Consider the following 20,189-nt stretch of genomic DNA (forward strand, 5'->3'; position numbering starts at 1 on the left):
GAGGCACTCATAACACCAGCTGGTAGAAGCATTTAATGTGGAAATCGATGTTAAGCAAGGCTGCATCCTCTCACCTTTATGTTTTCCATAGCTATTGACTATGTTATGTATAGAGAAGAAGATAGGGGATACAATGGACACCACAATGCTAGAAGACTTGAATGATGCATACAACATTGCCCTGCTATCAACCAGGCACCAAGACACTCAGTAGAAGACTGAACATCTGACCAAAACAGTCAGTACCATTGGCCTTAAAGTAAACATGGGGAAAACCCATACAATGAGGAAGAACACTGGTGTGGAAGACCCCATTATACTGAATGGTAGACCACTGGAAAAGGTATAAGAGTTTATGTATCTGGGCAGTAAGGTTAACACGAACCAGACATTAACAACAGAATTAGCAGAGCAAATCAATCCATACAGAAAAACAAATGGTGATCAAACAAACTACGTACTCCCGCTAAGATCAGGATATTTTAAGAGCAATGTCCTCACTATCAATTTTTATGGCTCAGAAAGCTGGAAGACCACCACCTCCATTGAACGGAGAGGTATTCCACACTAAGTGCCTAAACTGAATAATGTGGATATTCTGGCCAAACACCATCTCAAACAAGGACACCATGATCAAGACTGGAATCGGAGCCTTCTCAGAAACTGTACAGCTGCATTGATGGAGACGGCTGGATCAAGTCTGCCAAACGCCATATAACTTCCTATTAAAGGACAATGCTCTGTTGGACACCACAAGGGAACAGAAACTGTGGCAGAACTAAATAAATCTGTTACAGAACAGTGGAAAATGAATTCAGAAGCCGAGACCTGACTCTCCAGACTGCCCACAGCACAGCAGCTAATAAAGAAATTGCACTCCCTTTCCAATACATCAAGCACCAGACAGCATGGACAAGACTGAATAAATGAGAATGAATGACGTCCAAGTTACCAACAGAAAAGTGGCCGTTGTGCACTTGCAGAGTGAGCTACAACAAATGGGAAGGGTGTGTACTTTTCATCCATTTTCACTTCATTGTGGATGTGTCAGTTTGACCTGTGGAGTGAGTAATACTGCTGAGGTGAACTTCACTGGTCTACATTAGATGGGCACTGGAGAATTTTAAATGTTTTCTTGCTTCTATCCTACACCGGCAAGAAACTGAGAAACACTGCTCTGTTATATATCTACTATGCCGTCCTCAGCATCAGTGACACCTTGTTTGAAGCTTGCATGTTAAATGCAACCCATTTTTACAGTTCTGAAGCCAGCCGGCAGAATCGGAAGCAAAACTGATATATAGATTTTTGAAGGGTGCACTCACGACCAAGGAGTCATAACGATTCCGTCTCATAGCATTAATCTAATACAAGAAAAGGGAGAAAGCTTACAAGCACACAAGGAGAACGAGCGCAGACGGACGACATTCGGGCACAGGATTCTGCAGCTGCTAGGCTGTTTAATTGCGCCGCCTAAATGCGATGTAATTGTGTTTTTATGTGAACAATATAAGCCATACATTTCTTATAACGTAAAGAGGAACTGAATACAATTTGATCATTCTCTCATCCTTAATGCTTATTATTATTCAAGCTTAGGTTAGCGAGTCCAATTAACTCCCAGCCGCCCAGTTTTCGCACAAAGTGGCACGACAGACTCTGTGAAGGAAACGCGTGATAGCCATTCATAAAGTAGGCAGAGCTAACCTTCGTGCCACCGTGCCACGTACTAGAGTCGCACTGTCCCACCTTCCACTGCTGTCTTTACCCCGTTATTGAGGGAGGGGACGAGATGCTCTCCCTGTTATTCGTGCGGTTGCTGCTCGGCTTCTCCGAGCCCTCCGCTTGTTCGCTTCGATTGCCTGCCGGCTCAACCTTGTATTACGCACCTGTTTCCCGAGAGCTTGCTTGGTTCCCCGTCGTGCCCCTCCTACCTGCCCGGTTCTTGAGGTGTAGCTGAAGCTGTAGATGTTCTCCGTAGTCCTGCTCACGGCGCCGCTGTAAACACGATTGAATTCGGCCTGCTGAGGCGAGGACGGGAGTTTTCTCTGGCACTGGCATCCAACAAGGAGTGTAGCCAGCAGCATGGCCGCTGCCAAGCTCAGTGGACCCATTTGGACAGCATTCCCCACCGGTCCGGTTCCAATGAATATCCGTAGGCGTTGCATAGTTGTGCCTATGTACTGACTATCCCACCGAGATAAAAAAAATCAGAGTCCGCGATCAAATATTAATGATCTTGATGGCGATGATGAAAACGCTCAGGCTCTAAGATGCAATCGAGAGATAGCGGCGGAGAAAAAAAAACAGCGCTCGTCAGCTCTGGACAGAAGGTGGGGAAGAGAGCAAATTAGATTTATCAGCGAGAGAGATCGGCAAGCTGCGATGTAACATATTGCCGCGAAGTACACGCTGACTTAGAAGATTTGCATTTTTAAAACAGATTTGCAAAGTCTATCTTATTTATGGTTACGCATTTAAGCTTGCGAATACGTCTATTTCGAATACATCGAATGACAAAAGCCGCCCTCTTCTAGGCTATGAAACAATGCGCACAGTTTTACTTTTGCAAATTTAACATACAGATTTTTCATTCCAAAAAAAAACTCAAAGGTTGTCGTTTTATTTTTTATTTATTGTATTACAAGTAGCCCAATATACAGTATATAATTTTTCTCTTTTTGCTCTTTTTTTAATTAGAAACCAATTTTTACTATTCATGTGACAATTAAAAGATTGATTTCCCACGGTCTTTTGACTCAGACTCACAAATTCACATTAGCTGACATTTTTCCTGTCTGAAGAAATCAACAAAATGTTTTATAATCACAAATAGGATAATAGCCGTCACTTCTTCCTTTCGTGTTTTTGTTAATAATAATGCATGAAATGACTATTGCGCCACTGCTGTTTAATTTTTACTCATTTTTGTGTGTTTCCAGAATATCTCAGAAATGGTAAACAAATATTATCATACGACTTTACTTCCCCTCTTTTGCGTTGTGAAAAATTGGTTTCTGACTTCAGCCCATGAGATATGCCCATCAGGGCTCCTGTCGCTCTAAACTGGGTTAGTCAGACTTAGAAAAGGAGAGATGGATTTACTGTCAATCCAGCCTAAAAACATTTTCATGTCATATTACAATCTGATGGAACTAACAATGCAATTAGTTGCCAAGTAAAGTGATCGGCTGTTCTTCATCTGGAACTGCATCATCTTTGGTGCTCTCCAATGCTCATCATGGAGAGAGAAACCATAGGAGCTCTGTGAAAGAATTTTATTTTGACATCTTGATCCCTCAGTCTCCATCATTCAGTCACTGCACAAAGCCATAAAAATAGAACCATAGACTGACCAGGAAATCAGGAGCTCCTTCACAGGTTTTAGCTCTTGCTTCAAGAAGATGTGAGAAATTTGTATGACATATCTTTCCAAGATCATCAGCAATTTAGATATTCATATTTATTTACAACAATAATACAATAGTCTTCAGGTTCTCAGACTGTATTTTTTCCAAAATTCAAAGGAACATTTTAGTGGGGCTGGAGAGAGGAGTAGTCCTGGAAAGAATCCTTACCCCAAATGAAATAGATTACATTTATTTCCATGGTCACAGCTTCCATTCTGTACATAAAGGGTGTGATTGTCAACAGTAGATTCAAAATGCCATACTTTTTCCCCAGGATATCCTAGGATATGCAGTCAAAAGCCAGGTTCAGAGTAGCCTCATGTGTTCCTACAGCCACTCCATGATATCCTCAGTTTATTTAAGTGGAGGGTGAGCAATGGTCAGACCTGTCCTAGCTGAGTTAACTCAGTGGATTACAAGATCCTCATGGCCTCCCGGTACCCTCACTAAACTCTTCCTTTGCCCATGCCTCTGTTTTTGCCCATACTGTAGCTGGAACTTTTTAAACTCACCAGTAACTCCCCATCATATTCAAAGACAAGATCTTTCTGCACAAACGTAATGGTAATGGTGGTCTTGACCAAACTAGCTGTGTCACCTGTTCACCATGTCCTCAGCAGCAAACATAAACCAAGGTGTCAAGTACTGAGATGGTAGGTGTCACTTTAAGAACTGCTGTTGCTGCTGCTGTATGGGTATAAATGGGGAGCCAGTTATAAAATGTGGAAAGAAGGTTCAAAAAAGAGAGCTGACAGTAAACTTCATGTGCATATAGTTTGAGAAGCTACATGTGTGATGCTGAATTAATACAGAATACTTAATTCACTATTAATGCCTCTAACACCAGGTATCAATGATCAGAGTAAGCTCATTTTGTGTTTGTAGGAGTAAATGCTCAAATTGCTTCATGCTTATTCATTCAATATTGCAATTTACCATGACAGAGAAACTCAAGGCTCTCATTAACCTACCACCAAATATATCCTGAATATGCAGGTCCCTCCAGCAGCTAAGGTCATAAAACTGGGAAAATAGATTTTTATTTTTAATAATATTTATTGTTTCTGCATTCTCAAATAATAACATGGCAATAGATATGCAGTAATAAAAGGTTGAAGGAGCACCATCTCCAGCTGAGCCTGGCAATGACAGACTTTTCTTCTTCTTCAATTTAGCACCCCCTCTCTAATAATTCTTTGCATTTATATAGTGCTTTTCTCACTACTCAAAGCGCTCAGCAATTGCAGGTTAAGGGCCTTGCTCAAGGGCCCAACAGAGCAGAGTCCCAATTGGCATTTACAGGATTCGAACTGGCAACCTTCCGATTGCCAGTGCAGATCCCTAGCCTCAGAGCCACCACTGTTTAGTTTGGCTTATTGCTAACACCTGCCAAGTCTGTACCTGCAACCTTGGGGTGGTGTCCTTCAGGCACCATGTTACTACAGTCTCTCAGCCTTGCAGATTACCCTTTTAAAATTTCCACAAGACCAGACCGCTTCTGACAGAGTATGCAGTACAGCTCCTGGTCCAGGCTTTGGTCTTGTCATGTCTGGAATACTGCATCTCTCTACTGGCAGGAGTACCAGAAAGTGTCACCTGCAGATGATTCAAAATGCAGTGGCAAATGTTCACTCAGCCAAGGTGGGCATATGTCAGTTCTCTTTTCAGATCATTATATTGACTGCCTGTAGAAGCATGTTTTAAGTTCAAATCCTTGATGCTTGCCTACAGAGTAGTCAGTGGGTTAGTACCTATGTATATGGAGACACTTATGAGGTCCTATACTCCTCCTCGACTCAAACAGTTCTTCTGCTCATTTTTGATGAAGACACCTATTGTTTTTTTGTTGATCTAATTGTAAGCCTGTTTCAGCGCTAATAGACCTAGCTAAAAAAAAAAAAAAAAACCTGGCGAGTCGAACTACACTTCCCACAATGCAATTTAACGATCGCGTCGGTTGGTATGGGAACAGGACGGAAGTAACCCCTAGATGACTGGCGTGCCGTATGCGGAGGCGGGTAACGGAGGTGCTGAGGCGGCAATGCAAAAGTGACAGGTAGGAGTCCTCAGAACAGCTCGAGAGGTCGTTACTACAGATTTAAATTCACAGCCTCAAAGTCGTGTCTAAAGTTTTACTCTTCTATCTGTCGTTTCATCAGAATCCAGTGTGCAAAATAATTGTCGCGACGCCCCCAAGCTGGCGTTCCGGATTTGCATTTTAGAGACGACTGAAGCTCTTTTTTTGTGTAGTGCAGGTGTTTTTTTTTTAATTAAGGTGAGTACAGAACGTTTTTGTCATTTATTATAATATTAAGGGTCTTGTAATATTTCGTATAGTAGTTGTTAGTTCGGCCTATTTTAGGTTGAGTTAGAATTTCCTGACAACACATTTTACGGGGTGCAGGCAAACAGACCCGTAGCTGTTAACTTGCAATCTAACGTAGCACTGTAATGGATAACTTTTACTGTAGACTAAGAAGCTTTTAGACATGTTTTGAACGTTTCCTTTTTTCTTATTTGTAAAATGCCTCGTTTATTGTTTACTTTTTATTTACACGTGTAAAATTCATAGGGTTGTTTTTGTCGACTAATTTTTATTTTTTTTTTTTTTAGGGCTGCACAAATGTCCTTCATTAAAATAAATCGCTCATATTATCCCCATGGCTTTGGAAAGAAAAATGCGAAAACAAAAAAAAAGGCTGCACCGAAGCAGGAGTGGGTGGTGAGTGTGACTTCTGTATTAGAGTAAACTGGGATGGAAAATTAACGAGTGAAGGAAACTTTTGCTTCAAATACTTTTCATTAATTTCATTGCCGCTTATGATACACACCCTATTCACCAATTTGAAGTTTTTTAAATTAGAGTTGTCAAATTTATTGTAATACAAGTAGCCCAAATTATAGCCTAAATAGTAACACATGCTGTGTATAGTTTAATCTTTCTGCATCAATTTAAGTAAAATGTCATAAATTAATGTATCTGATCAAGCAAAATATTCTGGCAATATTTGTTTTATTACGAGGGATTTTGCGTCATTCTATTCTTTAATTATCACAAACATTATTGCCGAGGTTTACTAAGACAGCTTTTTTTATACTTTATGTATGGTCCATAAACGAGCATTATGATCAGGGGCTAAAGGTTTCCACTGCAGTGAACCTCTGAATTGTTGTTGTGTACTTCTATAACTTAAATCCCTCTTTACTGTAAAATATACATTTTGTTCATTAACATCTATGTTATATACATTATGCATTACCAGTTTCTTAGAAATCCTGTATCATTATTGAAGAAGCACATTAGGTGGCAGAGATTTTTCTGTGCAAAAGACATAAAGGAAAAATGAGTGCCTTGATTTTCATTAAAATTCAAAATGAATAGTAGGAAAAAAGCACAGAAAAAAAAGCTAAAATTCACAACACTGGATACAAAATAATGTCATCATGAAATACTAAAACATAAATACTGGAAACACAAAGTCTGATTTAGAATATTAAAGCTTGCGTTGTCCTGCTATGGACAGTGGGTGTTTAAAAAGTATTCAGTATATGGCAGAATGATAATATGCTCAATTTGGTTTTCATTATTGGCAATTTTTTTGAATTTATACATTTTTTTCATTTTCCTTATCCAATAAGCAGCTCTTAGTGGTCATGACCTATTCTTCTCTACTGTCAACAAATTACCAATGATAACTGCATTTTTAATTATTTTGAAAGTTCTAAAAACACATGGTTTTGACAAAAGTATACACTGCTACAGTCAACAGTTTTTGAATAACCCCAATGCTCCTAACCACCCCCTCCCCTTACTTTTATTGAAATGTAAGCAGTTCAAATTCACTTTTCATTTGTTAATTCCCTTTTTCTCTCCGTTATGATAGCAATATACAGTATTGTCCAAATCATGTTTCAGGTGGTGTAGCAAATTAGTTTGTTCCAGCACTGCTTTTATATAGACACAGGGTTTGTAAGTAGCCGAGAAAAGTTGAACACCTGTAAGAACTGTTTGCATTAGCAGTAAGTTGTTAACCTGTTTCTTGTTCCATGAAAAAGGCCTGTTTTTATAACTTGGCAAGTGAAATTATTTTTCAGTTTTTGATCATTTAAATACTTTCTTTAAACCTTTGAGATAGATAGATACTTTATTAATCCCAATGGGAAATTCACATTCTTCAGCAGCAGCATACTGATACAATAAATAATATTAAATTAAAGAATGATAATAATGCAGGTGAAAAACAGACAATAACTATGTATAATGTTAAATGTTAACATTTACCCCCCCGGATGGAATTAAAGAGTCGCATAGTTTGGGGGAGGAACGATCTCCTCAATCTGTCAGTGGAGCAGGACAGTGACAGCAGTCTGTCGCTGAAGCTGCTCTTCTGTCTGGAGATGATACTATTAAGTGGATGCAGTGGATTCTCCATAATTGATAGGAGCCTGCTGAGCGCCCTTCGCTCTGCCACAGATGTTAAACTGTCCAGCTCCATGCCAGCAATAGAGCCTGCCTTCCTCACCAGTTTGTCCAGGCGTGAGGCGTCTTTCCTCTTAATGCTGCCTCCCCAGCACACCACTGCATAGAAGAGGGCGCTCGCCACAACTGTCTGATAGAACATCTGCAGCATCTTATTGCAGATGTTGAAGGACGCCAGCCTTCTAAGGTAGTATAACCGGCTCTGTCCTTTCTTGCACAGCGCATCAGTATTGGCAGTCCAGTCTAATTTATCATCCAGCTGCACTCCCAGATATTTATGGGTCTGCACCATCTGCACACAGTCACCTTTGATGATCACTGGGTCTATGAGGGGTCTGGGCCTCCTAAAATCCACCACCAGCTCTTTGGTTTTGCTGGTGTTCAGGTGTAGGTGGTTTGAGTCGCACCATTTAACAAAGTCATTGATTAGGTCCCTATACTCCTCCTCCAGCCCATTCCTGATGCAGCCCACGATAGCAGTGTCATCAGCGAACTTTTGCACATGGCAGGACTCCGAGTTGTATTGGAAGTCCGATGTATATAGGCTGAACAGTTATTCACTGGACCTGAACTACTTTAATTTAAAAAAAAAAAAAAAAAAGCTGGAAAAATGAGGCTGTTCTATAACTTTTGGCCAATAGTGTATAATATTACACTGTACATAACTTATTACACTCTTGGTTAATTTCCTTTGCACTGAATGTGTAAGAGATAGATATGAAATAGAACAGGAGGATCAGTCTGAATAATATTTTACGATAGTGTGATAACACATCCCAGTTTGATTTCGATCCATTTTTCTCAGATTTTGATTATCAAACTTGTCATTATTAGTGACGCAGTTTGCTGTTAAATTGAAATTATTTTTGGAAAATATGAGACTTGTTTTACATTTGACCTAATATGATATCTTTGTGTGCAACTGTATATAATTTTAACCTTTATTAAAGTAGGTTAATGATGAATGTACTATTTTAAGTTGTTTCATCTGCATCTTTTTTTCTGATTTCTGACAGAACACTGTGACTGACCTCAGTGTACATCGTGCCACACCAGAGGAGATGGTAAGGCCTTATATAATTAACAGTGCTGCCTCAGCATTTCCTCAATAGCTTGTCTGTAAAATGTATTCTAAATATTGGATTAAGTGTGCTTCATGTTTGAATGTAGTCATTTACCTATACTTACTCTTTGTTGTGAAACACGTACGAGTCATTTTTGTTTATTATTGTTGTGTTTTTATTTTAAAGTGTGAACGTTCAGTTAAATTATTTTAATCATATTTGAAAATTATTTTGATAATTTTATACTGATAGGATTTTTCATGTGTGATTTATGTAGTTAGTGTTGCTGCCTCACATCTCTATTAACCTGGGTTGAAATGCTAGTCTGGTCATTTTAGGTTGTGCATATTCTCCTTATGTTCACTTGGGCTTTCTCTGGCTACTCCAGATTTCCTCCCACAATGCTAAAGCAAGCGTGTCAGTTTCTTGAGCTGTTCTTAGTTGGCCCTGTGTAAGTGTATAATTTTTCTTTACCCTGGACTGGTGTCCTTCCCAATGGATTCCATGTTATGCTGATATCTTCAGAGTAAACTTCTGCACTTTGTAGCCCTATAAGGCTAACTCTGTTGACTGAGGGCCACAGTTGCTGCAGATTTTCATTCCAGCTATTCATCTATAATAATAAAAGGCAAAGCCCTCACTGACTGACTGACTGACTCACTGACTCACTCATCACTAATTCTCCAACTTCCCGTGTAGGTGGAAGGCTGAAATTTGGCAGGCTCATTCCTTACAGCTTACTTACAAAAGTTAGGCAGTTTTCATTTCAAAATTATACGCGTAATGGTCATAACTGGAACCTCTTTTTTGTCCATATACTGTAATGGTAGGCAGCAAGATGGCCGTAGGAGACTGAGTTGCGTGTCGCGTCATCACGCCTCCCACGTAATCACGTGAACTGACTGTGAACTCAGTACGTAGAAAAGAAGGAGGAGCCCCAAAGAGCACAGAAGAAAACATTCATTACACAATTGACAAGGCAGCGAAACAATAAGAAGCGAGTGAGTGACGCATACAAGCATCTTCATAAGACACGAGGTATAAAAAAGCACGGTGTAAACCGTAAGTCTAAATTAACTTTATAGAACCGCTCCCGCTGCCGTTTGCAATACCATATTCGCGAGATACAAGTTTAATGAGAAGACACGAGGTATAAAAAAGCACGGTGTAAACCGTAACCTTAACTTTATAGAAACGCTCCCGCTGCCGTTTGCAATGCCATATTCGCGAGATACAAGTTTAATGAGAAGACACGAGGTATAAACGAGAGTTTGCATCACTTTGTAACAGAGTTAAAATTGCTGTAGCGAGAAACTTTTAACTGCCGGGTCTTAGCTAACATTAAATAAACCCGTGGACATCGCAACATCACACAAGACAGTGGCTCACGTGAAGTGACTGAACGCAGCAGGAGTGATCTCTTCCATGAATCAAACCTGTTCAAAAAACACATTACACAATTGATAAGGTAGGAAAAGAATATGAAACAAGGCACGGTATAAACCGTAACTTTAAGTTTATAGAAACGCTGCCGTTTGCAATACCATATTCGCCCCTGCGAAGCGCGGTGATTTTGCTATATATATTAAACTATTTCAACCATTGTATGATCTGCTTCTCGCAACTGAAAGAGGGCACCGTGGCAGAAGTTAGCCGACTTGCTCACCAACCACAAGCGTTACCTGGTAGGTAACCACCCATACAATCAGATTGTGAATCAGACTACGAATGCAATGTAATTACCCCGATCTATATGCTGTCAAATGAACGAACCTCACGCCGTGGCACAACGTTAGGGGCTTCGCCTCTACGTCCGAGGATCGATTCCCGTAAGGGAGTGCAGTGACTGTGTACTCCTGATGAGCCCACAATTACGGCGAAACACGTGTCGCATACTATGCATCTTCAAAGCACGGTGTAAACAGTAAGTTTAAATTGAGTTTATAGAAACGCTCCCGCTGCCGTTTGCAATACCATATTAGATGACTTTGTAACAGAGTTAAAATTGCTGGAGCGATAAATTTTTAACTGCCGGGTCATGTCGCGTGTTCTTGGGTAGGTACACCAAAAAATGTATACATTTATGCATGTAATGGGCAAACAAAAAATGTACTATACCCGAAAGCACTACAGTAGTACTCAATGTATCTTTACTTCTTAAATGTTAATGTTTTACTGTTTAATAATTTATACGCTTCTTATATGTTATTCAGATTCTTTTATCAAAATACCAGTAACAGCGCACTGCACGATAACGTGGAGTGAATACACTTGACATGACCATTCATAGTATTTATCCTCTTTCTCTGTACGTTTACCATTCGTTTGCTCAGAGGTTGATGAGCTTGCTGCTTAATGAGCAGCTCTTGACCCTAGCGTCCCGCTGCTTCTCTTCTTTCGTCGGCATCTTTACCCGTTAAAACTGATTTTTTTTTAAACTTAGTATGTTTTCTTTAATTTTTCAGTTAAGCTGGCACTTAACTCTTCAATCTGCCTCAAGAATGATTAGCGAAGGTGGTAGACAATGAAAACGTCAGCCGTACGCATCCGCCACGCACGCACTGGTGCGCGCAGCTGTGAGTTGATTCTACAATAAAATAAAATAAAGATAAAAAGAGTAATAACTTGCAGCACCGCTATTCAATTACACTTGCCTAACGCCTCTCCTAAGGGGAAATACTGTGGGATCTGGGCATCCGTCAAAGCAGCAATCACAAGCCCGATTAGAAAGCGGGAAGCTGTGATTTGTCCTCTCCCTCCCATGTAACAATCGCAGCCCGTGTTGCAACGCACTATGTATGTATATGTATATATGTGTATGTGTGTGTATATGTATGTGTATATATATATATATATATATATATGTATTCATATGTGTGGGAAAGCGAATAGTAGACGTGACGTAGTATCTGTGTACCAAATTTCAAGTCAATAGGTGAAACGGTTTGCGAGCTACAGCTCATTTAAAATCCTGGACAGACAAACGAATAGCCACAGTAGTGTTTTATAGAAGAACATTTTACTGTTTAATAATTTATATTTATATGCAATGTGCTTCTTATATATTACTTCATATTCTCAAATGATAATGATGTTAATGTTGTTTATATTGATTTCTATGTTATTGTAAGTGCTCTTTATTTGTGGAAAAATAAATTTGGCAATTAAACTTATTTTATACATACATTTTATTTTTTTCTCTTGCACTCAGTCAGCGAATCCACTGGGTAATCAGCTATATATATATATATATATATATGTATATATATGTATATATATGTATGTGTATATATATATGTGTGTATATATATATATATATATATATATATATATATATATATATATATATATATAGAGATAGATAGATAGATAGATATATGTGTATGTATGTACATATACAAATATGTATATATATGTATTTATGTTTATATATATGTAGATATACAAATATGTATATATGTGTATATATATGTAGATATACAAATATGTATATATATGTATATGTGTCTGCGTGTGTGTGTATATATATATATATATATATATATGTATGTGTATATATATGTTGATATATGTATATATATGTGGATGTGTATATGTATATATTTATGTATATATATGTTTACATAACCTCTTTAACACAGTACTTCTCCGCTGCGAAGCGCGGGTATTTTGCTAGTTTAATTAATAAAAGTTTACTCTGTAAAAGGAAAATACTTCTTCTGCCTTAATTATAATTAACTTGATTTTTATGATCAGAAACTTTGTTTCTTTTTTTCCCCCATAACTAGCAGCCAACAATAATGAAATGCAAAGTAAGATGAAGCCAGATGGTTCAATTCTGCAGTCATAGTCCGTAGATATGTGTATAGCAGGGGAGGTTGTGACCCCTTTGCTTGAGGCCTTAAAAGTGATGCACAGTGATGTTTTCTGGGAGGAGAACTGTGAGTAAGCAGCTTGGTAACAGTGTTGTTTTCTCTATTGTTAGGCAGAGTGATTGGGCAGAGCTACTGTATATATTTAATATAATTGTTAGGCCTATTGTTGAATTGGAAACTTAATTTTTTCCAAAAGAAATGTGGATCCAATAAAAGCCACATCATATTCCATATTAATACATACTCTGACATTCATGTGTGTTTCACCCAGGGGAAAAGTGTTAAATCTTTCCAACTTCCCCCACTTTTTCCAACTTCCCCTTCATTTACTTGTGCGCTAGTCTTTAGACCAATTTGATTTTTTTTTCTTTTCCTTGGCACATGAGAAAACGATCACTAAAATATACACGTGGAGCAGTTTGTTTCAAAATTTGCTTGAGAATGACCTTGTCATTGAATTACAGATAAAATTGTTAATGAGCTGGCACCCTGTCCAGGGATTGTTCCTGCCTAGTGTTCTGTGCTTGCTGGGACTGGCACGACCCTGGATTCATAGATGGATGGATGGAATAATGCTCCTTGAAAGTTTTGAAGAGCTGGTGCTCTAAGCTTACAGCAGGTTTTCCATTTATTTCAGATACTTATTGTGTGGCAGTTTATGTGGAGAAAGAAAACTGAAGGACAGAGATTGAGGGTTGGTACGTTTGACAGAGACAGGGTCACACACGTTACAACAGGCATCTTGTGGGAGGCAGGAACAATCCCTGGACAGGTCGCCAGCTCATTGCTACCACTGTGCCAGCAGGCCCCGTGTGTTTAATACGTTTTAATACGTTTCATCATGAATGTAATGTATTCTGCTTCAAGAAGGATATAGCGATTAATGACTGGGTCAGGAATACATAAAATATAAAGCATTTAACATGCTACTTTAGTTATGATGGAATTTGAGAAGCTGTAGTAAATTAAACATCCATTTTAAGATGAAGTTTATGATGTTCTGCTTTAATGACAAAATAAACAACAAGATTAAAGTGGAAATTTTGAGATTAAAGTCAACATTTCGACTAATCTCAAAATAGGCTTCTTTTACTTCACTGTGTTCATATATTTTTTTCCTTCTTTGTGGCCCTAATATGCTTCTGTATGACACTGTAGATGCTCACCTTTTCACGTCTTGATATCTGACCACTTCTTTTTTTGTTTTTGGCAATGTCGACTTTCTGAACTTGAACTTCTGAGTGCTACTCCACCAATTTCCTTTTGTTGCTCATACTACTGCCTAAGCCACCAAATGGTATGTTTTTCCTTGCGTCCATTTTGCTGATTAGGACCTCCACTTCGCATCTGGTGAAATTATTATTTTTTTTTTTGTTTTTTTTTTTTTTTTACACACTTGATGCAAATTTCTGGGAGGAGTCAGGGTGGGGCTGTAGGCACGTGCATGTGCGTTAAAATTCATGTTGATTGGAATTTATAAATGGGAAGTGCATGGAACTTGGCTTATACATAGTTTTATGCATCTGAATTTTTTTGGGCGTACCCACATTTCTGTTTTTTTCTGTATGCCATATTTTAGTGTGAATTCTACGTACAGCATTTATACATGTGGCCCCATGAATTTATTTTTTTATCTTGCAGTCTTTTATTCACATTGTTGAGAGTAACATGTGTTACGTAGTCAGATTACTTAAAAAATATTGAGTAATGTAATGCAGTACTTATTTTATTGAAATAAAAATACCTGCGCTGCTTAAAAAAACATATTTGTGTTACTCCATTACTTTTTTTAAATGTTAAAAACTATTTTCCATGCCCCCTGACCTTTGCTGCATTTGCTTGAAATAAGATGGGTGAGAAAGATTGCTTGGCAGACATGGCTATTGCAAAAGGTGTATTCATTTTCTTTATATTTAGGACATTTTAAGCAATACTATAGTTTTTACACACAAGTTTTTTTGCTATGTTTTATATCAAAGTGGCAGTATGATAACTGCAAATCATGGTGTACGGTCACGAGGAGCTTTTAAAGGGGTAACATGGTATATAAACTACAGATGTTTTAGTCTGGGGTTTCCAAACACTGCTCCACAAAAAATGGATGGGTCTACTATTTTTATTACGCACTTTGTTTTCAAACTACAAACTTAAATTATATGCAGCTCGCCTATATGTTAAGTTGTTCAGAAATTGTAATACAATGTGCTGCTTAAAAGCATCATCACAAAGGCACAATCATTATGATTGGCTTATTTCATATTGCAGCATTGGGGATCTCATTGGTACCAAGTAAGAGAAAATTGTCGTTTTTATCCGCTCCTCCGTAGCTGGGACCGTAGCTGCTTACTTGCCTGATGGAATGCCAGCTCATACTATGGGTCAGTCATCCCTCAGCAATGTAAAAAATGAACCTTTTTTTTTTTTTTTTTTTTTTTTTTTTTTTTTTTTTTTTTTTTTTTCTTTCAGCATATGAAGATGCTGTTTTTTGCCTGCACACAGCAAAATATTGGCACAAGCCAGGTCTGGGTTTAAGATTTAGTAGCAAATGCTGGCCAGTGAAATGCAGTTTTTCATACCAAACAAAAAAAAGGCAAAAGTAATGCACCCTTAGTAACAAGTTACATTTTATAATAAATAACCATCCATCCATCCATCCTCTTCCGCTTATCTGAGATCGGGTCGCAGGGGCAGCAGCTTGAGCAGAGATGCCCAGACTTCCCTCTCCTCGGCTACTTCTAGCTCTTCCGGGGGAATCCCGAGGCGTTCCCAGGCCAGCCGGGAGACATAGTCCCTCCAGCATGTCCTGGCTCTTCCCCGGGGCCTCCTCCCAGTTAGACGTGCCTGGAACACCTCACCAGAGAGGCGTCCAGGAGGCATCCTGATCACATGCCCAAGCCACCTCATCTGACTCCTCCAGGATGACTGAGCTTCTCACCCTATCTTTAAAGGAAATCCCAGACACGCTGCGGAGGAAACTCATTTCAGCCGCTTGTATTCGCGATCTCGTTCTTTTGGTCACTACCCATAGCTCATGACCATAGGTTTGGGTAGGAACGTAGATTGACTGGTAAATTGAGAGCTTTGCCTTACGGCTCAGCTCCTTTTTCACCACGACAGACCGATGCAGAGCCCACATCACTGTGGACGCCGCACCGATCCGCCAGTCGATCTCATGCTCCATTCTTCCCTCACTCGTGAACAAGACCCCGAGATACTTGAACTACTCCACTTTGGGCAGGATCTTGCCCCCAACCCTGAGAGGGCACTTCACCCTTTTCCGGCTAAGGACAATGGTCTTGGATTTGGAGGTGCTGATTCCCATCCCAGCCGCTTCACACTCCGCTGCGATCCGATCCAGAGAGAGCTGAAGATCACGGTCTGATGAAGCAAACAGGACAACATCATCTGCAAAAAGCAGTGACCCTATCCTGAGTCCACCAAACTGGACCCCCTCAACGCCCTGGCTGTGCCTAGAAATTCTGTCCATAAAAGTTATGAACAGAATCGGTGACAAAGGGCAGCCCTGGCGGAGTCCAACTCTCACTGGAAACGGGTTCGACTTACTGCTGGCAATGCGGACCAAGCTCTGACACAGATTGTACAAGGACCGAACAGCCCTTATCAGGGGGTCCAGTACCCCATACTCCCAGAGCACCCCCCACAGGATTCCCAGAGGGACACGATCGAACGCCTTTTCCAAGTCCACAAAACACATGTAGACTGGTTGGGCAAACTCCCATGCACCCTCCAGGACCCTGCTAAGGGTGTAGAGCTGGTCCACTGTTCCTCGACCAGGACGAAAATCACACTGTTCCTCCTGAATCCGAGGTTCGACTATCTGACGGACCCTCCTCTCCAGGACCCCCCAAATAGACTTTTCAAGGGAGGCTGAGGAGTGTGATCCCTCTGTAGTTGGAACACACCTTCTGGTCCCCCTTCTTAAAGAGGGAGACCACCACCCCGGTCTGCCAATCCAGAGGCACTGTCCCTGATGTCCACGCGATGTTGCAGAGGCGTGTCAACCAAGACCGTCCTAAAACATCCAGAGCCTTGAGGAACTCTGGGCATATCTCGTCCACGCCTGGGGCCCTGCCACCAAGGAGTTTTTTGACCACCTCGGTGACCTCAGTCCCAGAGATGGGGGAGCAGCGCACCATCACCACCATATACAGTGTTGAAACTGCACTGCTTCCCCCTCCTGAGACGCCGAATGGTGGACCAGAATCTCCTTGAAGCCATCTGAAAGTCGTTCTCCATGGTCTCCCCAAACTACTCCCACGCCCGTGTTTTTGCCTCAGCAACCACCGAAGCCGCATTCCACTTGGCCTGCCAGTACCTATTAGCTGCCTCCAGAGTCCCACAGGACAAAAGGGTCCTGTAGGACTCCTTCAGCTTGACGGCATACCTCACCGCTGGTGTCCACCAACAGGTTCAGGGATTACCGCCACCACAGGCACCGACCACCTTACAGCCACAGCTCCGGTCAGCCGCCTCAACAATAGAGGCATGGAACATGGCCCACTCAGACTCAAAAGTTCTGCTGGAGGTGGGAGTTGAAGCTACTTATGACAGGGGACTGTGCCAGACATTCCCAGCAGACCCTCACAACACATTTGGGCCTACCAGGCCTGACTGGCATCCTCCCCCACCATCGAAGCCTACTCACCACCAGGTGGTGATCAGTTGACAGCTCTGCCCCTCTCTTCACCCGAGTGTCCAAGACATGTGGCCGCAAGTCCGACGACACGACCTCAAAGTCTATCATCGAACTGAGGCCTAGGGTTTCCTGGTGCCAAGTGCACATATGAACATCCCTATGCTTGAACATGGTGTTCGTTATGGACAATCCGTGACAAGCACAAAAGTCCAATAACAAAACGCCACTCGGGTTCAGATTGGGGGGGCCATTCCTCCAAATCACGCCCCTCCAGGTCTCACTGTCATTTTCCACGTGAGCATTGAAGTCTCCCAGCAGTACGAGGGAGTCCCCAGAAGGTATGCCCTCTAGCACCTCCTCCAGGGACTCCAAAAGGGTGGGTACTCCAAACTGCTGTTCGGCGCATATGCACAAACAACAGTTAGTACCTGTCCCCCCACCCAAAGGCAGGGGGAGGCTACCCTCTCGTCCATCGGGGTAAACACCAATGAACAGGCTACAAGTCGGGGGGCAATAAGTATGCCCACACCCACTCGGCGCCTCTCACCGGGGGCAACTCCAGAGTGGTAGAGAGTCCAGCCCCTCTCGAGATTGGTTCCAGAGTCCAAACTGTGCGTCGAGGTGAGCCCGACTATATCTAGCCGGAACTTCTCGACCTCGCACACTAGCTCACGCTCCTTCCCCTTCAGAGAGGTGACATTCCACGTCCCAAGAGCCAGCTTCTGTAGCCGAGGATCGGGCCGCCAAGGTCCCCGCCTTCGGCCACCACCCAACTCACACTGCACCCCACCTCCTTGGCCCCTCCCATAGGTGGTGAGCCCATAGGAAGGGGGACCCACGTTGCTTCTTCGGGCTGTGCCCGGCCGAGCCCCATGAATGCTGGCCCGGCCACCAGGCGCTCGCCATTGAGCCCCACCTCCAGACCTGGCTCCAGAGGGGGGCCCCGGTGACCCACATCCGGGCGAGGGAAAACGCCGTCCAAATTTTTTCTTCTTCAACGGAGGTTTTTGTTGAACCGCCCTTTGTCTCATCCCTCACCTAGGACCAGTTTGCCTTGGGTGGCCCTACCAAATAAATAACCATATAACATATTTAATTACTTTTTTGTGAGTAATGAATAAGTTTTTCTTTTTTTTTTTTTTTTTTTTTTTTGTGGAGAAAAAGTTAGTATTTGACAGTTATAGAGTAAGACTGTTTAGGTTATACAGGACCTGCAACATTTTTAAAGGTAAAGGTTTTTCATGGGTGGTTTATTACAGTATATATTTATTGCAGCTGAAGCAAACTATTTTATGATGTAAGTTACAGTACTAGAAAACTACAAAGTATTCAGAATAGTACTTTGCTGGTTTTAATAATTAACTTGTACATGATAGTAGTGTTGGGAGGTATACCGGTTCATACCGAAAACCGTTTTTTATTTTTGTTATGATATGGATTTTTCTTATACCGGTTTAAATAGCCTAAACAACGTTCAGAACGTGGCACAGCGGGAAACTGTTTAAGGAGGGACTTTTTTTCACTGCTACACCGCTAAACACGCATACAACGGAGCACATGTGTTAGTGGAGGTATTGAGTGGTGAAAATTGACAGAGAACATTCTGAAGCTATAGCAGACGATAAAGTTGAACATGATGACACAAAGAACTTTTGCCGAAAAAAGGAGCCGCGTCTGTTGTTTGGAGATTTTGGTTTTAAAAGGTCGGATATGGACCAAACAACTATTTACTGCAAATGCTGTCGCGCTAAAGTTGTCGCCAGAGGCGGTAACACGAGCAATTTGCTGTACCACCTTAGCTGCAAACATGCTTTGGAGTACCATGAATGTATGGAACTAAGATTGGCACCCTCCATGTCCTTAGGTAAAAATGAAAAAGCTAGAGGACACTGTAGGACTGCCTACAACAAAAAAAGCAAGCAGTGGATCGAGATACCCAACGCCATTACAATCCATATAGCTAACGTTTCAGTGGACAGAGATTGTTGACATTAACAGAAAGTGTAGTTGGTTTACAAACATATTTTTACTCTTTAGTCCTTTTCTAAGATCTGTTCAGTGCAATGAAACTTCTGACAAGCACCTGTGGATATTTTACTAAGTCTAAATGCCTCTTTGGATGGTTGAAAATATGTTGTCAAATAGTTTAAGTTGTTTGCAAAATTTGTTCAATAAAATGGTTCTATATTTTGTCTGCAGCTGTCATGTAATGTGATTCCTTCTCTTCATTAGTGCCACCCCCTTGAAAACTATCACTTTATGGGGCCATGCGAACCTGTATTCATTTTTGTGTGCACATTAAAAAAATTTTTGTACAATGTACAATTCTCATGACAGTGGAATAATTATTCTTGGTTATTCTTAGCCAGTCTACTGCAGTAATTGCAGTGGAAAATGTGGTTAACATCCACTCGTGCATGGGGAAAAAAATACCGCTGAATACCGTGAAACTGCTATAATTTTGAAAAATACCATGACATAGAATTTTGGTCATACCGCCCAGTCCTACATGATAGATAACAAGGGAAAAGAATGTAGAAAGTTCTCTTTATTTATTTGAATAGCTGAACTTGCAATGTGAGCACAAGAAGAAAAAATACATTGCTAAATTTTGTCCACTGAAAAAGTTCAGTTTGAGCTGAGCAATGTTTACAGAAGTATTGTATACGGTATTGAAAATTGTAATAAAGTAAAGGAAATAAA

At 40.8% G+C, this 20,189-nt stretch overlaps 2 protein-coding genes across 3 annotated transcripts in view; one reads left to right on the top strand and one right to left on the bottom strand.

Moving 5' to 3' along the window:
• The window catches only part of LOC114651226 (SID1 transmembrane family member 1-like), a 60,181-nt gene extending 58,008 nt beyond the window's left edge, over positions 1 to 2,173 (bottom strand). Inside the window, exon 1 of the mRNA XM_051926652.1 lies at positions 1,935 to 2,173. Coding sequence (XP_051782612.1) covers positions 1,935 to 2,168 — 234 coding nt within the window. The 5' untranslated portion in view covers positions 2,169 to 2,173. The remainder of the gene's footprint in view (positions 1 to 1,934) is intronic.
• Positions 2,174 to 5,398: 3,225 nt separating this feature from the next.
• The window catches only part of spice1 (spindle and centriole associated protein 1), a 60,776-nt gene continuing 45,985 nt past the window's right edge, over positions 5,399 to 20,189 (top strand). The window contains exons 1-4 of one of the 2 annotated variants that reach the window (XM_051927058.1): positions 5,399 to 5,466; positions 5,570 to 5,685; positions 6,024 to 6,132; positions 8,907 to 8,954. In XM_051927058.1, the coding sequence (XP_051783018.1) occupies positions 6,034 to 6,132; positions 8,907 to 8,954 (147 nt within the window). In that variant the 5' untranslated portion in view covers positions 5,399 to 5,466; positions 5,570 to 5,685; positions 6,024 to 6,033. Of the gene's footprint in view, positions 5,467 to 5,569; positions 5,686 to 6,009; positions 6,133 to 8,906; positions 8,955 to 20,189 lie in introns of those variants that run through there. The other variant, XM_051927057.1, reaches the window with a different exon arrangement.

The sequence above is a fragment of the Erpetoichthys calabaricus genome, chromosome 4 (genome assembly GCF_900747795.2).
Source record: "Erpetoichthys calabaricus chromosome 4, fErpCal1.3, whole genome shotgun sequence".
Classification (NCBI taxonomy): Eukaryota; Metazoa; Chordata; class Cladistia; order Polypteriformes; family Polypteridae; genus Erpetoichthys; species Erpetoichthys calabaricus.